The sequence below is a fragment of the Podarcis raffonei genome, chromosome 6 (assembly GCF_027172205.1).
Source record: "Podarcis raffonei isolate rPodRaf1 chromosome 6, rPodRaf1.pri, whole genome shotgun sequence".
Classification (NCBI taxonomy): Eukaryota; Metazoa; Chordata; class Lepidosauria; order Squamata; family Lacertidae; genus Podarcis; species Podarcis raffonei.
Genome location: NC_070607.1, coordinates 3,529,029 through 3,548,480, shown reverse-complemented (window position 1 = coordinate 3,548,480; position 19,452 = coordinate 3,529,029). Strand labels below are relative to the sequence as shown.

Sequence of the window (19,452 nt, the reverse complement as noted above, 5' to 3'; positions counted from 1 at the left end):
AGGAGGAAGGAACTAGACAAAATAGCGGTCAACTGCAAAGGGGATTCGGATATTTAATTTGGCACACCTTACCCGAGAATCTTCTGCTATTCTATTCTATTTAACGCAACGAATAATTTTAGTAGCTGTGACCGTGGTTTTATTATATGTCTGTGCCCAATGATTTTTATGGTTATTGTTGTTTGTTTGTTTTTTGTTCTCCTTCTGAATGATGCCATGGTCTATGGCTAGTGCAATAAAAAGTTTAATTGGAAATTAGTTAAAATATTGCACTTCTGAAAGCTTCAGTCTGCCATCTTGATTCAGAATGGAGTCCAATTGTATCCAAACAGACAAAAACCTGCTCTTTGCTCTCAGGAACCATTATACAAAATTTTGTTTTGATACCTTAAGTGGTGTCCAAATGCACTGTAAACTCTCTCTCTCTCTCACTTTCCTTTATGCATAAAAATGCTTAAGTACTGCCACATCAGAATCCTCAATCTGCATGAAGTCAGAGCACAACCCTCATTGGAGGATTTGTAGTGCTTCACCACAATCCTGGATTTGCATGAAGTCAGGTTGGGGGAGAGGAACAAAAGTTGTATAACATGGCATGGGAATGAGAAGGGACACTGAGAGGAAAATGGCAGTTCTAAACAAAGGCACCCACAATGCACTGCATTCCTGGTACCCTATGTTGTCTTCAGCATGAAGTTCCAGATTCAAGACAGTAATTTAGAAGAGATATTCTAACAACAAGCAAACACCCATATATGCCCAGCACACAGCAAGTGAACTTGCTCTTAAGATTCTATTCATCTTCACAGTAACATGAACAGCATGGAGTTTGCGCACAAAGGGGCTGGCTGCAGATAAGGAGAAAGGAGGAGGGATGGAAGTGGGAGTGGTGGACTGTAGGCAAGGAAGAGTTGGAAAAAAGGAGGAGGTGGAGAAAAGGGGGTGAAAGTGATAAAGGCTGATGCGTGCAGAAGAGAAGAGAAGGCATACAAATGGGGGTGATCTGTGTGAGAGTTGGGAAAAGGAGGAGGGTGGAGGAAAAACGAAGGTGAAAATGCGGGTGCAAAAAAGGAAGAAGTAAGCGCAACGGGGTTGAAGAAAGCAGAGGCATGAAAAGGTTTGAAGAATAGGAAGGGATGGCGGCTTAGTAGTTGCAAGGAAGAGGAAGATGCGGGAGACTCCATGGGGTGGTTGCAGAAAAGGAGGGGAAGGAGAAATGAACATGGGGGGGAGGTGAAAACAGGTGTGCAAAGCGGGGCGGCAGAGCAGAAAAGAAGTATCTTCAGAAATGGGGTTGGGGAAGGTGAAAAACAAGCTTAGTGGTACCTCTGGACGCGAACGGGATCCGTTCCGGAGCCCCGTTCGCATCCTGAAGCGAACGCAACCTGCGTCTGCGCGTGCACGGGTCACAATTCGCCGCTTCCGCACATGCGTGTGACATCATTTTGAGCGTCTGCGCATGCGTGAGCAGCAAAACCTGGAAGTAACGCGTTCCGTTACTTCCGGGTTGCTGCGGAGCGCAACCCAAAAACGCTCAACCCAAAGCTACTTCAACCCAAGGTATGACTGTAGTTGCATGGGATGTTAAAGTGAGGGGAACGGCAAGGGGTTGGTGAACGGTGGAAACAGGCACACAGACCCTATATAATAAATTTAATTACATTTAAGTGGTATAATAATAATTGGGTTGGCAGTTGCTGCCAGCTGTTACTATCACGTACTTTTAAGATGATGCTACATAACATAAATGGTGATTTTGTGGCTTTAAGAGAGTATATATGAACTTGTTTTAGTTCTAATCCCTATAAAAATCCATAAACCAATTCCCCTTCCTAGCTTCACCACAGTTCATTCACAGGCTTGTTCAGAGGAAGCTTTCCTAATGGACCAATCTGAAACTGGCCATTTTGGATGTTCTTGCCTTGAGTTCAACTGTTTAACTGAAACCTCAACTTACATAATCCTCCTCAGCAACTGACAGTTTAAATGGCACTTGAGAGGCTGCCAGCAGAGCTCACAATAAAACTCTCAGGCTCTAAATTGGGAGCATAAAAGGCTAAGGTATTTTCTTCTTCACCCAGGTAACTATTTTCAAACCAAACTCTGTCATATCGTAACATTCTTACTTTTAAAATTTACTGCATAAGAATCTGGGTTTCTCTATACCAGTGGGTCCCCAGATGTTGTTGGACTACAACTCCCATCATCCCTGAGCTCTGGCCTTGCTAGCTAGGGGTGATGGGAGTTGTAGTTCAACAACATCTGGGGACTCACAGGTTGAGAAAGGCTGCTCTATACCCTTCCAACTGTCCCAGCAAGTGTCAATAGGGACTATCTGAGAATGTCAGTATGATGGCTGTTACACACTGATCTAGGGCAGCGCAGCTCCAAGAATCACCATTCAGGAGCATTCTCTTAAAGCATATGATCATTAGCAATGACTCCATTTAGGGTTTTTTTATTAGTAATTTTTATTAAATTTTCAAATTAAACATCTTTTATGATACCATACATTCATTGACCTCCCTCCCTCCCTTTCCAAGGTTCATTTAACTTATCCACCATTCTTGCATATTTTAATATATCTATCTAATTTAATTCTCCTATCAGTTCAAAAGATGCTATACAGTGGACACTTGGGTTGCAAACATGATCCGTGTGAGAGGCACGTTCGCAACCTGCAGCATTCGCAACCCGCAGCACCACGTCTGCGCACACGTGGGTTGTGATTTGGTGCTTCTGCGCATGCACCAAAACCCAAAAGTAACCCATTCCGGTACTTCCGGGTTCGGCGTGGTGTGCAACCCAAAAACATGCAACCTGAAGCGTCTGTAACCCAAGCTATGACTGTACTTTTTAATTCCTTTAATACAGCCAGCGTTTTTAACTGTGCACAATTATTTTCAATATACTCAACAAAACATTTCCACTCCTCTTTTAATACCTGTTCTTCTTGTTCTCTTATTCTACTTGTTAGGTCTGCTAATTCTGCATATTCTATCAACTTAAACTGCCAACCCTACTTACTAGGGACCTCTCTCACTTTTCATTTTTGGGCTAAAAAGATCTGAGCCACTGTTGTTGCGTACATGAATAAGTTCTTCTGACTCCTGGGAATTTGTGTCTGAACAATTCCTAACAGAGATGCCTCTAGGTTTTTTTTAGGAAAGTAGTTTTAAACACCTTTTTCATCTCATTGTATATCATTTCCCAATAAGCAATAACTCCATTTAGTGGGTGGGTGAGACTGCTGGGCCAATGAGCCTTATCGCATGGCAGCAGCAAACTGGTTCTTAGTTCTGACAGCTGAGGAAGTGGCAGGGAGCTTACCAACTTTAGAGATGCAATAAGCTACCTCTCCTATGGAATCCCTATGTGAGCTGATCTGTAATCTGTGGATGAAGGGTGGTATGCAAATTTAATAAATAAATACAGTAATACCTCCGCAAATGTCCGCCCTGTCGACCGTCCATTTCGGCGAACATCCGCAGCAAAACCTGAAGTACCGGAACAGGTTACTTCTGGGTTTGCCACTCGCGCATGCACAGAAGCGCTAAATCGTGCTTCACGCAGAACAGCACTTTTGTGTCAGCATCCCTTTTGTGGAGCATCTGGGGCTCCACATAAATACAGTAATATCTCCGCAAATGTCCACCCTGTCGACCGTCCATTTCAGCGAACATCCGCAGCAAACCCGGAAGTACCAGAACCGGTTACTTCTGGGTTTGCCACTCGCGCATGCGCAGAAGCGCTAAATCGTGCTTCACGCAGAACAGCACTTTTGTGTCAACATCCCTTTTGTGGAGCATCTGGGGCTCCGGAACAGATCCCAGACTCAAAACAGGGTACCACTGTAATAAATATATTTTTTGCCACAAACTGTGGCGAGAACCACCATCTCAAAAGCATGGTAGTTGAATTAATCAATACTCATGAAGTCTATATGGAACCTTCACGTTCAAAGCAGAATCCCTCTGAGTAACAGGCGCTGGGGGGCAGCAGCATGAAATGGTTGTAACCTTCTTGCCCTGTAACAATTGGACACTGTCAGAAATGTGATGATGGACTAGATCCAACAAAGCTATTCTATTCACTCCTATCCGATTCCCGTCAAATTAATTTCATTATACATATATGGAATTGTCTACCATGGATCCCTAGTTTGTTGCTAAAACGTCTGGCACATGTACTAGGATATACAGTTCATGCAGGGCACTGACTAAAACTGATTGGCTTTTTTTGTGTAAACAGAGAACATGGCTAAAAACACAGGTTGTTGTTTCTATTTTGATTGTGTATTTTGTGGTTTTATATTTTGATTTTATTCTGTGAAGCACCCTGAAACCTGTGGGTATAGGGCAGTATATAAATTTAATAAATAAACAACATACCTTAAAATGGTAACAGGGAGCAAGCTGACTTTCAGGGACACCTGACCATCTTTGATTATTCTTTAACTGAGGGACCCCCGAAAGGCATCCAAAGAACACTCGGGTTTTGTGTAATGCAGTCTGAAACCCACTGATCTTTAGGGCAAACACTTTTTCCTTGAAACTTGAACATCTCCCAGATATTCAAGACCATCCAGAGAAGTGCTGTTAGTTGTCCACCATGTTACAGAGGGTCACTGGCCTCAACCAGAAGTTGGGCATTTAGTGTACCAGTCCCATGCTGTGGAACACTCTTCCAACAGAGATCTGGCAGATACCCCCACTTTTGACTTTTGGAGACTTTTCTATGCTGACAGGCCTATGATTGCTTCATATTATTTTTAAATATTTTATGTACAGAGCCCTAATGTATTGTGAGAGAGTAATATATGACCCAGGTGGTGCTGTGGTCTAAACCACAGAGCCTAGGGCTTGCCGATCAGAAGGTCAGCAGTTCGAATCCCCACGACGGGGTGAGCTCCCATTGCTCGGTCCCTGCTCCTGCCAACCTAGCAGTTCGAAAGCACATCAAAGTGCAAGTAGATAAATAGGTACCACTCTGGCGGGAAGGTAAACGGCATTTCCGTGTGCTGCTCTGGTTTGCCAGAAGCGGCTTAGTCATGCTAGCCACAAGACCCGGAAGCTGTCTGCGGACAAACGCCGGCTCCTCGGCCAGTAAAGCAAGATGAGCGCCGCAACCCCAGAGTCGTCCACAATTGGACCTAACGGTCAGGGCCCCCTTTACCTTTAATATATGAATACTTTATTAAATAAATAAAATATTAAAGACACATGTAGTAGAATTCTTCCAAACACAGGTTATGAGAAGCCACAAATGCAGATGGCAGAGACATTAAGGTAAGAGTGCACCAACCTAATTTGTGAGGTGGTGAAAACCTGTCAGTGATATCCTGGCAAGAAGCTGGCAGCAGAAGAAATGAGTATAGCTTGCTCTTTTTTCGTATGGAGAAAATGTATACACTTTCCACAAAAGTTAAGTATATTAAAAACATTACCTTTTCTTATCTGCCTGACCAGCCCTTTGTGCACATTCACTCAGTTTACAAAAGTTGAGAGAGATTTTTTAAATATCAGTGATTTACTATGTCACTTAAACGTGACATGTATTGGAAAAGATAACACAACATTAATAGGATTAACTTCAACATTTCACTTATTTGAAAAATAGAATTACTTTGCCAGTGCTATAATCACCTTTAATTGAAATTTATTCATGTTACTTAAAAGCATAATTTTTAGAATTGAATAATCCTTCTTAATGGCAGATCAATGTCATTTCCAGTTAACGGCTACTAATACGAGATCTTTAATTCTGCTCTAAAAGCCCCACATCTTCTGCTTTTCTTTTCTTTTTTTCTTTTGAAAGAAAATAAACACATTCACTTAAATTTAAAGAAAACCAAAATTTATAAAACCACCACACCAAATCCTCCCCAAAAATAAAAAAAATCTTAATAGTAAATTTACAACTTTTTCTGCTAGGAGAAACAAATAAATATGTAACAACAAGTAACAACTGGGTGTCAACCATGATGTTTGCCTCAACACCAAAATCTTCATGCAAAACCTGTTACAGTGGTGCCTTGCAAGACGAAATTAATTCGTTCCGCAAGTTTTTTCTTCTTGCGAGTTTTTCGTCTTGCGAAGCACGGTTTCCCATAGGAATGCATTGAAAATCAATCAATGCGTTCCTATGGAAACCGCCCTTCAGACCAGGTCCGGGGACAGTCTGTCCCCCGACCTCTTCTGAAGGCTGGGGGGGGGGGGACAAGGGCTTTTCTTCCCACCGCCAGCCTTCAGAAGGCTGTTCTGAAGGCTGGCGGTGGGAAGAAAAGCCCTTCTCCCCACCTCCCACCCCACAAGCTCCGTAGACAGGAGGGCTTTCCTCCCGACTGCCAGCATTTTAAAAGCCCCCAGGACAGCGGAGACTTCTCCGCTGTCCCGGGGAGATTTTAAAATGCTGGCGGGCGGCAGCGAAGCTTATATGAATTCTAAATGGACAGCCAGCCAGTAACCTGGCTGCCACAATTTACACCAGCTGAAGTTTCTTCAAGGGCAGCTCCATGTAAAGCACATTGCAATAGTCCAATCTGGAGGTTACCAGAGCATGGAGTACAGCAGCCAAGTCATCTTTGTCCAAAAAGGACCATAGCTGATGAACCAGTCATAGCGGAAAATAAGCACTCTTAGCCACCCTGGCAACCAGAGCCTCCAGTGACAATGTTGGATCCAGTAGTACCCCCTAACCTGCTGCTTCTGGGGGAGCACAAGCCCATACAGAACAGGCCATATTCCTACCTCCCAGAATGAAGAACCCGTAACACATCTGTTTTTTGAGGATTCAGCTTCAATTTACTGATCCAAATCCAGCCCATCACCGCCTTCAAGCATCAATCTAGCACCTTATCCGCCTCTCCTGATTCAGATGGAACAGATTTAAAAATAGAATATCAGGCAGAGTATGAAGCACTGAGTAGATACAAAGAGAGGCTTGAGAGATACTGCGTTAGATCACCACATTCTCTTAGGGAAAGGTCAGTCAAAAGATAAATCCTTCTTGAATGCCAGAACGTAAGGAGCCAAGTGAATGTGAACTGCAAGAGTTCCACACCTACGCAGCAGCCACCAAGAAGGTCCCATTTCTTATGCTTGCCAACCTAAGCAATTTCACTGTGGTGCACGCAAACAGGAACTTATATTTTAGGTGGGGTCATAACAAAGTAGGGGGTCCTTAGGCCTCTAAATTTACTGGCAGCCAGTGCAACTGGCACAAAAGTGGTACCACATGATCAGAATAGAAGCCTCCATTATTAGCATCCTGGCTAAGGCCAGGCCCTGCTGCTCCAGATAGGGATACAGCTGGCATGCAAGCCTGGGTTGGGAGAATGCACTCCTGGCCACTGCCACTATCTTTGCCTGCCCAGACAACAATGACTCCACCAGCACCCAAAGCTGCACACCTGGTCCTTTGCATTCCTGAAATCTGACGCTGCATCAGCGTGAATAAGCCCCACTGCTTAAGTTATTGTGGGCAATATTGTAAGAAGGACTGTGAAAGAAATACGAAAGAGACTGAGTTTCAGGCAACTGAATCTCAATGGAAAGGGCAGATGGTAAAAAGCCCTATAGAAATAATATTGCTACCTATAGGACATTCTGTTACCACTTCCTAGGTGTCTTCTGCAAGCTACAACTATACAACCTATCACATTTAATAGGCTTAATTAATTTCAAAATGGACAGATTTAACCTCCAGCCAACAGATTTAATTAAACTAATCCTCTAATTACCTGTCTTTCATCTTTTTCTTCCTTTTAGAGACTTCACCTGCTTTTCTCTTTAATTAAGATTATCTCCAATTCAACAGGAAAAAGTAGCATGTTAAAGTGTGCCAGGAAAGCCAACTTGAGTAAAATATTGGGGGGAGGCAGGTGAGCCCTGCCCCACTTAATCGATCACAAGACACAGCAGATGCACAGCATTTGAATGGCAATATCCATCAACTTTGGGGGGGCGGCCTCCTCAAATATTTTATTTGGGGGGCGGTGAAGGGACCTTGGCCTCTAGGAGTTGACTTCTATGAAGTGTACAGTTTGCTGAGCAATAACACATTTGTTGAAAAGACGCACAGCTTCTTTTTGGTTTCGAGAAAATCGATTTTAGGAATGAGCTAAAAATAGTTTTACAGTTTTGCATGGTGGTCATATATACATTTCCTACAAAGAGATAAAGACAGTGTTTCAGGACACATTAAAACAGGAACTTTTGTAGTACCTCAATATTTTGCATTCTTGACCTGATCTCTAGGATCTGTGCTCCTGTTTCCTTATCTCCATCAAGTTCTTCCCTATCCTCAGCTTCCCTCCTTTTCACCAAGGGGCTGCCATAGAGGGAGAGACTACTACCTGGGATCTTTCCTTTGTCCTCCCAGCCCCTCACCCTGGGAGACCAACATTTCCCTGTCTCTCACCCAGGGTCCTCCATCAACCACCTGCCACCAGTATACAATCTCTGGACCTTAATAAAGGCCCCAGACATAGGACTTCCAAGAAAGAAGAACATACAAAAAACAAAAAAGGGAAACAAAAATGAGTCGGACAGTAAAAGAAAAAAGAGAGTGAAAAAACATAGGAGAAAAAGAAACATTAGAAAAAAATACAAAAACAAAACTTCCAATTTTCCATCAGCGTGTTTCTCTCTCTCTTTCTAACATTCTATCTTCTCCACCTTCTGTTAAACAATATTTCTTTTAAGTCAAGGTGTCTCAGAATCAATCATTTCTTTTTCCCTAATTGTTATTATTATTGATAAATGTCAACCATATTTTGCTTTTAACTTTACCTCCATTAATTCCCATCACTATTATTCCGTACTGAAGTCTCTCCATTGTGATCACATATTGGGCCAAAATTCCATAATTTCTTTTCTTCTTATATATCAGGGTGGATAAAAATCAATGATTTTTTAAAAATAAATAAATTAAAAATCAGATTTTTAAAATATATATTTAAATCAGACTTCTTAAAATAAAATGCTTTTGGAGGAAAAATCTTTCTAAATATAGTTTTCTATTTAAGTTACATTATAGTCCAAAGGCTATTAATCAGGAAATAAGGATTTGTTTAAGTTTTTCATGTGTGCTAAAACTGAGTCTAAGTTTTATTTTTAAAATTTTGTTTAACCACATCAGTTAACAAACATGGATACATATGATATATTGTTATTGTTTTAGTTAAATAAATTGTTTAAATTGTCATTAAGAAAATAATTATTTTTCTCCTTCCAATAAAGTACAGCTAAAAATTTGTCCAAATATAAACAGTTAACTTGTTAAACCTCACAATAATTTCATAATTATTGGTCTATGTATTTCTAATAGTATAACCAAATCAGTAATTTTTGATATAACTGTAAAAACTACTCTGAAAATTTATTATTCCAAAAATGAAACCTTCATCTGGTTTTGGATTCAGGTAGGTAGCTGTGTTGGTCTGAAGCAGTCAAAACAGAAATAATATTTTTAAAAAAATGTCTAGTAGCACCTCTAGGCCGTTTCATTTTGGTTTTTTCCAGTCATCTTCCAGAGAGAGTACCATAACTTTAATGGCATCATTCTCTGAATTTGCTCCAGGTCTAAAAGTTCTCTTTTACTATTAATGGACTTATAATCACACTATAATCAAACATGCAAAATCCTCTAATAACTGCATGTATATTTTCTAAAGATGTTCCTCAGAATTTTGCTACCAGCCCCTTTGGGGGTTTTACCCAGGGCGATATCCACGTAAGGTAGGCTCAAAAAGATCAATGGGCCCATATTTTTCAACGAGTCTACTCTGAAGATAACTAGCATTCGATATCAGCCTCAGTCTACCCAGTTAATACAATTTGCAGAATACACTTTTATGCTGTGAACAGCTAATCTACTTCTCATTTCCTTCTTTCTTTAACTAACTTTTAATACCAACTGATCATTCAAAATTGTAATCTGATTAGACCGAAGAAGAAAATTTATCTTAGGAAACAAGATAATGTTCTATACTGATTTTCTACTGAAATGTTACATTCATCTAATGTTCTAATGGTGTCATAAAATCCTTACAAACAGCAGGTCATAACTGTTCATATAAAAACTATTTTATATTTTCTGAAATATAAATAAAAAATTTAATATCTTGCTGGCTTATTTACCCAATTGGCCTGTATGCAGTTTTATTCCCAGACTGTTCTGCACACATTTCCATAGCCTTGTTCTGAGACTTAGAATATTTGTGAACGTTTCATACCATCCAGTTCAGATCATGTGATGGTGAAGGGCCTTCTCCATCACAAGCACAGTGCACTATAGATATATTAGCATGAAAGATTAAAGGAGTAAAAAATCCAGAATACATGACACACTATTAAGGGTCTGACGATGTAACTGACAAACATTACCATCCCCTTTCTAGCTGTAAAGACCCAGTAACTCTTTGTTCAGAGAACACTACAAAGTCGTTGTGTGAGTCAACATAAAAAGTTTTTACTTTCCATAGGTGGCCAAATTAAACCCTGAATTACAAAACCACTTCAAATTGTTTTTCTAGACTGCATGCAATTTAAAGCAGCCATCTTCCTCTGCCTGGGGGCTAGATTTCAGCATACACACCCACCCGTGACATTTTATTTTCCACCTACACAGTGCATGCTTATTATTAAAAACAAAACTTCTTACATGATCCATAAAGTTCCCACATTATGACTGCTTACCCCTCCCTCAAATTTGTAGAAGCAGCAAATACAGCCTTTAAAGACAGCCACACACAGAGAGGGCTGAAGCAAAAGCTATTGCATTTGTGTTTTTTTCTTTGTGTGCTTCTCTGTTACAGTGGTGCCTCGCAAGACGAAATTAATCCGTTCTGCGAGTTTCTTCGTCTTGCGGATTTTTTCGTCTTGCGAAGCATGGATGCACCCTGGTACTGTATTATAATGGGATAGCGGGCAAAGCACAAAGCGGGTCGCTCCCCAGCAGGAGGAGTTTCCCCAGCCTGGAGGATCTGTTGCCGGGAAGAGGCAAAGACACACCCTCCCACCTCCCCACGAAAACAGCCCCCCTTCCTCTGTCGCCAAGCCTTGCCGCGTCTTCGCTCCGCCAAACCGCGTCCCACATCAAAGCCCCAGCCCGCTCCTCTCCCTCTCTCTCCACGAGGTGCCAAAGGAAGTTTGAGCCCAGGAACCGAGGGCGGACACACAAAGCGCCCAGCGCGGACTCTCCCTTGCTCCCCCCGTTACCTTGCGCCACGCCACCGGGCTCCCCACAGTCTCGGCAGCTGCTCCCAGCTTCTTCCCACCCCCGCAAAGGCGCCTTCGCGGCGGCCCAAGCACAGTGGATGCCTTCTCCTCCTCCTCCTTGGTCCCTCTCCTCCTGCCTTCGCGCAGTTAGGGCAAAATGGAGCAGCCACGTGGGGAGGGGGAGAGAGAGAGAGAGGCAGAGGCAGAGGCGGCGCAGAGACCCAGCCAGATCCGCTGGATCCCAGCCCACCTGCCTCCTCTGTGCCCTCTCCAGAAGAGGATCCCTCTGGAAAAGGTAGGTCGCTCCCTCGCTCGCTCCCTGCCAGCCCAGTTCCCGCTTCAAAAGGAAACAAACTCGCAAGACATTTCGTCTTGCGAAGCAAGCCCATAGGGAAATTCGTCTTACGAAGCACCTCAAAAAACGAAAAACTCTTTCGTCTTGCGAGTTTTTCGTCTTCCGAGGCATTCGTCTTGCGAGGTACCACTGTACATCTGAACCAGGAGAAGCTGTGACTGTTTTGAATCAGAACCTGGATGCAGTGGTGGGCTGGCTGAGGGTGAATAAATGGAGACTGAATCCTGGTAGGCAGTTCCCATGCCTGGGAGTTGGAGAGTTTATCAGATCTGGATGTGGTTGCATTCCCTCTGAAGGAACTGGTACATTGTGAGTGCTCCCAGGTCCGTCTTTATCATCAGAGACCCAGGTGACCTCCATGACCAGAACCAACAACTTAGACTGGTACACCAACTGCACCCTTTCCTGCACAGAGCTAACTTGGTGACTGCAATTCATGCATTGATAATCTCACATTTGGACCACGGCAATGCACCCTATTGGATGCAGCTAGCGCTATGGTCTAAACCACTGAGCCTTGGGCTGGCGACGGGGTGAGCTCCCGTTGCTCAGTCCCAGCTGCTGCCCACCTAGCAGTTCGAAAGCACGTCAAAGTGCAAGTAGATAAATAGGTACCGCTCCGGTGGGAAGGTAAACGGCGTTTCCTTGCCATAGCTGTCAACTTACAGATTTGAAAATAAGGGACCAGCAGCCAAAATAAGGGACCTGCAGCCTCACCTGTTCCAGGCACTCCAGTCTTCCTGTCCTCCTGCAGTCTGGTCAAACTCATGCTGGGTAGCTTCAAGAAAACTGTCCAACCAACTTCGTAACCAGAGGTTCAACTGAATAGAATCTGAATCACATGCACCACAAGGCCTATGCAGCCTCAACTTAAGATGGCTCCCCGGCCTGGCTTTGCACTGCAAAGTTAGCAGCAGTACGTGCAAGAAAATGGCGTCAAGCATTCAAAAACCCCCTCAGCTTGCATTAACTAGCCACACTCAAGGCATGCAAGCTCCACCCCCCAGTCGTTCTTAGACTTCTTTTTGGGTGAGCAACACAGCCAAGTAACACAGTTGGAGCCTCCCTCCTCCCTGGCCGGCCGGGAGGGAGGGAGTGAGAGGAGCTGGTTCCTTTGAAATTTAAGGGACATCATTTAAGGGACATTTAAGGGATATCCATCAATAAGGGACAGCAGCGGGACATGGCGCTGGAATAAGGGACTGTCCCTTCAAATAAGGGACACTTGCCAGCTATGTTCCTTGCGCTGCTCTGGTTTCACCAGAAGCGGCTTAGTCATGCTGGCCACATGACCCGGAAAAACTGTCTGCAGACAAACGCCGGCTCCCTTGGCCAGTAAAGCAAGATTAGTGTCGCAACCCCGGAGTCGTTCGCGACCGGACTTAACTGCCAGGGGTCCTTTACCTTTACCTTTTTTTAATACACCCTATGTATGGCCTTTCTTGAGACTAGTTTGGATGCTGTACCTGGTGCAGAACACAATGACCATGTTCTTGAGTGGAGCACCTGGACATGCACATATAAACCTGTGCTGAATGAATTGCACTGGCTTCTGCCTAGCTATTTAGTATTCAGTCTTGTTACTAACATATAAAGCTCTGAACAATTCTGGACCAGGGGACCTGAAACATCACCTGCGCTTGTACAAACCTGTAAGATCATTTAGATAATCTGGAGAATTTTTACTATTGATACTACACTATACAGAATATCACAAGGCAGTGAGTTGAAAATGGGCATCTTTTGCAATTGCCCATGCATTGTGGAATGCCCTTTCCTCTGCAACAGGTGAACCACCATCCATCAGTTGCTTCAGACAACTTGTAAAAACAAATATTTTTGCCCAGGGTTCCCCTGACCCATAAGAATGAACCCTGTTTTACTGAATTCCTGATTTTATTATACTCTTCCAGAGGCTTTTATATTGTTTCTGTTTTGTGATACTGTTTTATTATTTTTACATTGTATTTTTGTATACTTTTAAGAGATTTTTAAATTTTAAGTAGTTTAGAACTGTTTTCAAACTAAGAATCCACAGAGGGTTTACTAATATATGAAGGGGTCAGACAACAAGGAAACTCCACAGCCACCACACTTATCTTGCTGCCCATGTCCTATAATTATTAGACAGTGTACATTAAAAAAAAACAACAACCAGACAGGTCCTGCCACCAAGCTTAAAAGCCAATCTGCTCTGAAACAATTCCCATGCAATACCTGTAAATTCACAACAGTAAACCATAACTAAAGCATGAACTACAGATTTTAGGGCTACATATTTAAAACACCCAACCTCTTTAAACAAAACCAAACAGAAAGAGTAGAAAATACTATTTCTAGCTCCTGCATATCGGGGGGCGGGGGGACCTTATCACAATGATCTCATTTGTATGGGCTTGTATACCCAGTTTTTCCTTCTCTCAGATACACAATGTGAACGCTATCTTTTGGCAATCTTTGCACTATATTTTGTCCCAGAGTTTTGTTTCAGAAACAGTACTGGAACTTGTCTCAAATACTCTGGAATTTGAAAATTACTGAGGGTGACACCCAGTGGTATCAACAACCCACATGCAAGGGACTTCTATTAAGGAAATTGGACTTGCTCTTCCTCTCCTCCCACAACCTGGCAGCCCTCTGAACATACCTAAGATCTGCTCTGGAGTTTTTGGGAACCCTCAGGAGCAGACTGGGGAGGTGCTGGGGGAGGAGTGGATTGCATCCACTGGCACAACACTGGATCTTGCCCTAAGAAACTGTCTTTGATAATAAGTCAAGTGTTTCGCCTTCCCCATTGGATACACCAGGTATACTCAACACAAAAGTACATAACCTTTGGTGCAAAAGGTTCTAGGGAGAATTTCATTATTAGTGTTCTGGTAAAATAAGAAATTATAGGGCAGACATTTAAAATGTTATTTTAATATCTGGTACACATGTTAAAAGCAACAGTCAGAATGTGGCAGATTGAGCCAAAATCAGTATTATATAAATTACTGATAACTGTGAGTACAATCCAGCACAAGTTAAGTCCCACTGATTGTAACATGAACTGGATCATGCCCTACATACCGTACTTAATGAGTCCTCACAAATTGATTATGGAAGCACCAACGCAAGTCCCCCACAAAACCCCTTAATTTGTGAACCCCTAACAAGATTTGCCTAATACGCATTTAAGACTGCAAGAAGTACTTCTGTAAAGTCAACTCAAATTTTTATTTATCCCAAATTTAAAACAATGACTTAACAATATGCTAGGAAAACCATTAGGCACAGAATACAAAATGATCATTTTAAAAAATATACAGTGTTATATACATGCTGAGCTCATGCAAACTGTGATACATTCACAACTATATAACTAAAGTGGAACCTGCTTTTTAAAATTTACATTTAAAAAGTGTTATTGAGCAGCTAAGTCACACTGCTATTTGATGTTATTGCATATGCAATAAATTACAAAGCAAAAGCATTAGCACAAAAAGACTCCATAAATTTGTGCTAATTTAGTAGGCACTAGAAAATACATGTTAATTTCAATAATTTAACTGTTGTTTCACTCCACGGTATATTCTCTCAAAGCTTGCCCCTCACATACATTGTGCCTAAAATTACTCCAGTCCCCTCAAACAGCTTGAGAACAGTAGCTATAAGGGGGCAAAGAGGCAACTATATGGGCTTCTGACCCCAGAATAAATAATATGCCTGAGCAATGGGAACAAAAGGCTCCAAAAGAACAGAAAAGTATTAAGTCATTTATATGTGTTACACTAGAACATTAAAATATACTTTACATTATTTCCCTGCAAAGAAATATATTTAATTTTAAAATTACAGTAGTTTAAAAATGTTTTTGTACAAGCGACAAAACTACAAGATTGAAGCTGCCTCATATTAAAACATATATTTCCTAAGGACGTAATTGATAATCCATCACTTACTGCATCAAACAAGATTTACCTTAATACAACATAATACTACAAATTCATCCACATATATAATATGTGACAATTTCACTATTACTGTTGATGAATTACTCTTTAGTTCTGAACAGATTAGTTCACACTACTGGAAGCTTTGCCCTACATTTACCAGTGATTCCCTCTTGTACCACAATTTCACCAAGAATCCATCTCTGACCATTCCAGCTACATGTTTTTCTTACAAATCACCATTCAATCCATAATTCATTTTGCAGTGAATAAATATTTATTGACTGTTTATTGCAGCAATATTCCAAAGGATAGAATACTACCTAGCCCAAATATCACATTGTATTTGTCTGTTTTAGTTCTCAGATGGAGCAGGAATTAGCCCGTTTTCTAGGAACTGGGTCTTGAACAATGCTGTCTTTTTTAGGTATACAAGATGAACACACAGTCTCTGACAATCTCCAAAGTCCCAATCTGAAAACACTGTTTGAGAGGCTATATATAACACAGTTACAAAAACTATTGCTTATAGCGAGCCATGTTGTTAAGAAAGACAGTGCTGGGTTTTCCAGCACCCTAGAACTCTCCAGCATAAAGTAGATGATGTAGGGGAGCCAGAGCACATAAAACACACTGGTTATACGAAATAAAACCATAGCATAGCGCCGGTCAGGGCCATGCCCACTTTCTGCAGCAGTGTCCACTTCATGGCTCGGAAAACGAGCTCTCCTGTCATTTATCTCTTTGGTGTGCTGCCGGCAGATTTTGAATATGTGGAAGTATGTAAAACAGATGATGAAGGCTGCTGGAGCATATAGCAAGCACACAATAAAGCCAGTAAAATAGGCATTGGTAAGCCAAGAGGTTGCACACCATTCAAAAATGTCTCCGTGATAACCTGGCTTTCCCCAGCCAAAAAAAGAAGGCAAAAAAATAAGGCAGGAATACAACCAAATCAAAATGATGCAGATTCTCAACCGGCAAGGTGTAACCAATTGGTTGTAGGTAAGTGGTTTTGTGATAGCAAGATAGCGATCCACACTAATAAAAGCAAGACAGGCCATAGAAACACTTTTCAGTACAGAGATGATATATCCAAAAACCTGGCAAGTCAAAGACTCATGGACACCTGTAGAATAGTGCAGCAATGACAAGGTAGGAATCAAGCAGCTCACCCCAACAAAAAGATCAGCATATGCCATAGTCTGAATAAAATAGCTGGTGGTATAATGATGTAACAGTGGAGCACAGTGAAAGACAAAAATTACTGTTAAGTTACCAGTTATAATTAAAAATGTTAGTAAGACAATAATTAGAGTCTCAAGGATGCAGATATCAACAACACTGTAGTGTCCAAAACCAATTGGACAGGAGTAATGCTCAGATACATTCACAATGCTACCGCTCATATTCAGAGTTTTCCACTCAATCCAAGTGGACTGGTTCATGATCTGCATTACGTAACAATGTGTTCAAAACTCAGAACTAGGTGATTTGTGAGTCACCAGCTAATTTTGTTTACATATCCATTTCTCTGGGTAGATTTTAGAATTGCTTCTAAAACTGTTCATATTACAATCCAGAAAAGAGGCAAAAAGGCCACTGCTCAGCTTCTTCCTGTGCTCATTCCTTCCTTAGCAAAAGACAAGGCACTTCTAAACAAAGCACTTTGTTTAAGCTGTACTTTTGGAGGAGAGAAACACCAAAAAGGAGAGTAAAATATAATGTCATGATAAAAATCTCTGCAAGTGCATTTTCCTGGGGGGAAACGTGAAGGAGGGAGTACTGGGTAGAAATTCTCAATGTAATGTTTTCTAAAACAAAAATTGTTAGGAGCTAAAAACTAGAAGCAAAGTAGATAAGAAGTCTAATAAGATGCTCATTCTAATATATTGTATCCTTCGGCTTTCTTCAAGGCATAATGTCATCTGTATCATCTTCATTCTGCATTACTAAGGTCAAGATTTGGGGCATCTTAATGCAAACAAATGTCATTAGTCTTTGGTAACGAGTAAAGAAATATGTTGGGGCAGCAATCACTACATGAAGAACAGGTTCGTCCCTTCGATGAACAATATCCTCTCCATTTAGTTAACAAGACCACGTATAATAAAGGAAAGAAACAAATAGACATGTTGGATCTTCAGTCAAGCCAGTTAGAAAGATATGCTGTCCGTTACAATATTAGACGTCAATAGGGTAATCCAAGGTTCTCACGGAAGACAAACTTGTCTTGCATTTAATTTCAAGAGCAACAAAAGATAAAAAAATTCTTTAGAAATAAAGCCACAGCTGCTACAGTGAAGTTCATAGCTCTATCCATGTCATTTCTCACCTCTATAGTGATGTCCACATTCTTTCGTATGTCCCAACACAATGAGATAATTAACTCTCATCTAAATTCTTCTAAGAAGCTAATGAAACGATGATTTAACAAGAAAAGCTGTCGTTGCATTCTATTACTCCATTAGTCTTCAGGCTTCATTTCCTCAGTTGCTACATACGCATTTCATTAGACAATTAAAACGATAACCATCTGCTTCAAAAATTCTTTATCTCAGAAGCAAATATTACCACATCCATTACATCTGCCACTCTGACACATCCAATGGGGTAAGAAGGCTCCTTTGATGCTCACTAATAAGCAGGTATTTGACTACTGTATGGATCTTTCATTCAGCGCATGCAGCAGTCTTGCTTTTTAACCCACCCACCATCCACACCCAGATCAAATGCATTGTTAATCATTTAAAGATACAGGAGAAATTACTCAGCTCACATATTTTAATTAAAAAGAAAATCCAAGGTCATTTCAATTTTATGTTAACAGCAGACTCTCTTTTCTCTTTTTGAAGTGCTGGAATCGCATTGGCACTGCTTAATGATCCTTGCTGTGCCTTCTGGAAAAAGGATTCCTTACATGAGAAAGAAAAGATTTTTCTCTCGTCCTGCTGCAGCAGTGGGATGAATAGAAAGCATCCTTTTCTAAGTTTCATGTCTCATGTCCATCACCACCATGCTGTGCTGAAGGTCCTTATGCTTTTATAGCATCCACAGAACGTTGCCCATTGCTCATCTGTAAGCAGTTCAATCTATCTCAAAATTAAAATACTGTTAAAATTAAAATCTCTTGTCAAAGCAGTGAAGCGGTGCCTTGCATATATATTTGCTTTGTCAGGAGCTGCGGTATAGACACAGAAATCCTATTTACTGTGATCAGTTTTGAGAATGCTATTGCTATTTCTTACATGCTCTCTTGTGATTTTACAGCTTGCACCTAAACCTGCCCCTCCTCCGCATCCTTAGCTGATGCAGAAAAACTCGCCATCAGAAAGGTGACTCGGTCCTTCAGCCCCAATCAAAAGAACAACCAATGGCTACTGCAGCTGAAACTGTCACTAGGTAACAGTTGCCAGGGACAATGCTGGCTTATAGCCTTCTACAGCAAGCCATGAATAAGAATGACAAACGAAGACAATTGAAAGTGACCAATCTCAATTAATATATTGAGGATTTTAGGGAAAGCGTGCTTCTGCAGAGCTACATTCTTCCATCAAACAAGCAACGAAAATATCCATAGGAATAACTTACATGCTCCAAAGATACCTTTAGTGCACTAAAAATGAGCAGCAGCTAACCCGAGTCAGCAGTAATCTAATCCCTACTGGGAAGAAAGAGCTCTTAATTATTAAACACATAAATAAGGGTTTGGTGTGTTGTTGTTTTTTAAAAAAACCCCAACCCTCTGTAAGTCAAATGATTGTTTATCATTTGAAATTACAATGTGTTTTATTGCAATTAGTAAAACTTGGAAGCTCTTCCTTTAATCCCTTTATAATTCAAATTACTATCACACTCATAATACAGAGGCATATAAATAAAGGTTGACTGTAAAAATGATTCATCTACATTTGTTTACATAACCACACATAGGAAAACA

The 19,452-nt window shown here is 41.3% G+C and overlaps 2 protein-coding genes across 5 annotated transcripts in view; both read right to left on the bottom strand.

The window, feature by feature from the left end:
* The window catches only part of RABGAP1L (RAB GTPase activating protein 1 like), a 150,750-nt gene that overhangs the window by 92,373 nt on the left and 38,925 nt on the right, over positions 1–19,452 (bottom strand). The window lies entirely within an intron of this gene.
* GPR52 (G protein-coupled receptor 52) lies at positions 14,773–19,205 on the bottom strand. Its single transcript, XM_053391214.1, has one exon. It carries the CDS (start codon positions 16,967–16,969, stop codon positions 15,875–15,877), a length of 1,095 nt encoding a protein of 364 aa, XP_053247189.1. The 5' UTR covers positions 16,970–19,205; the 3' UTR covers positions 14,773–15,874.

Excerpts from the sequence above, each read along its gene's own strand:
- GPR52 (XM_053391214.1), bottom strand. The coding sequence starts at position 16,969 with ATGCAGATCATGAACCAGTCCACTTGGATTGAGTGGAAAACTCTGAAT.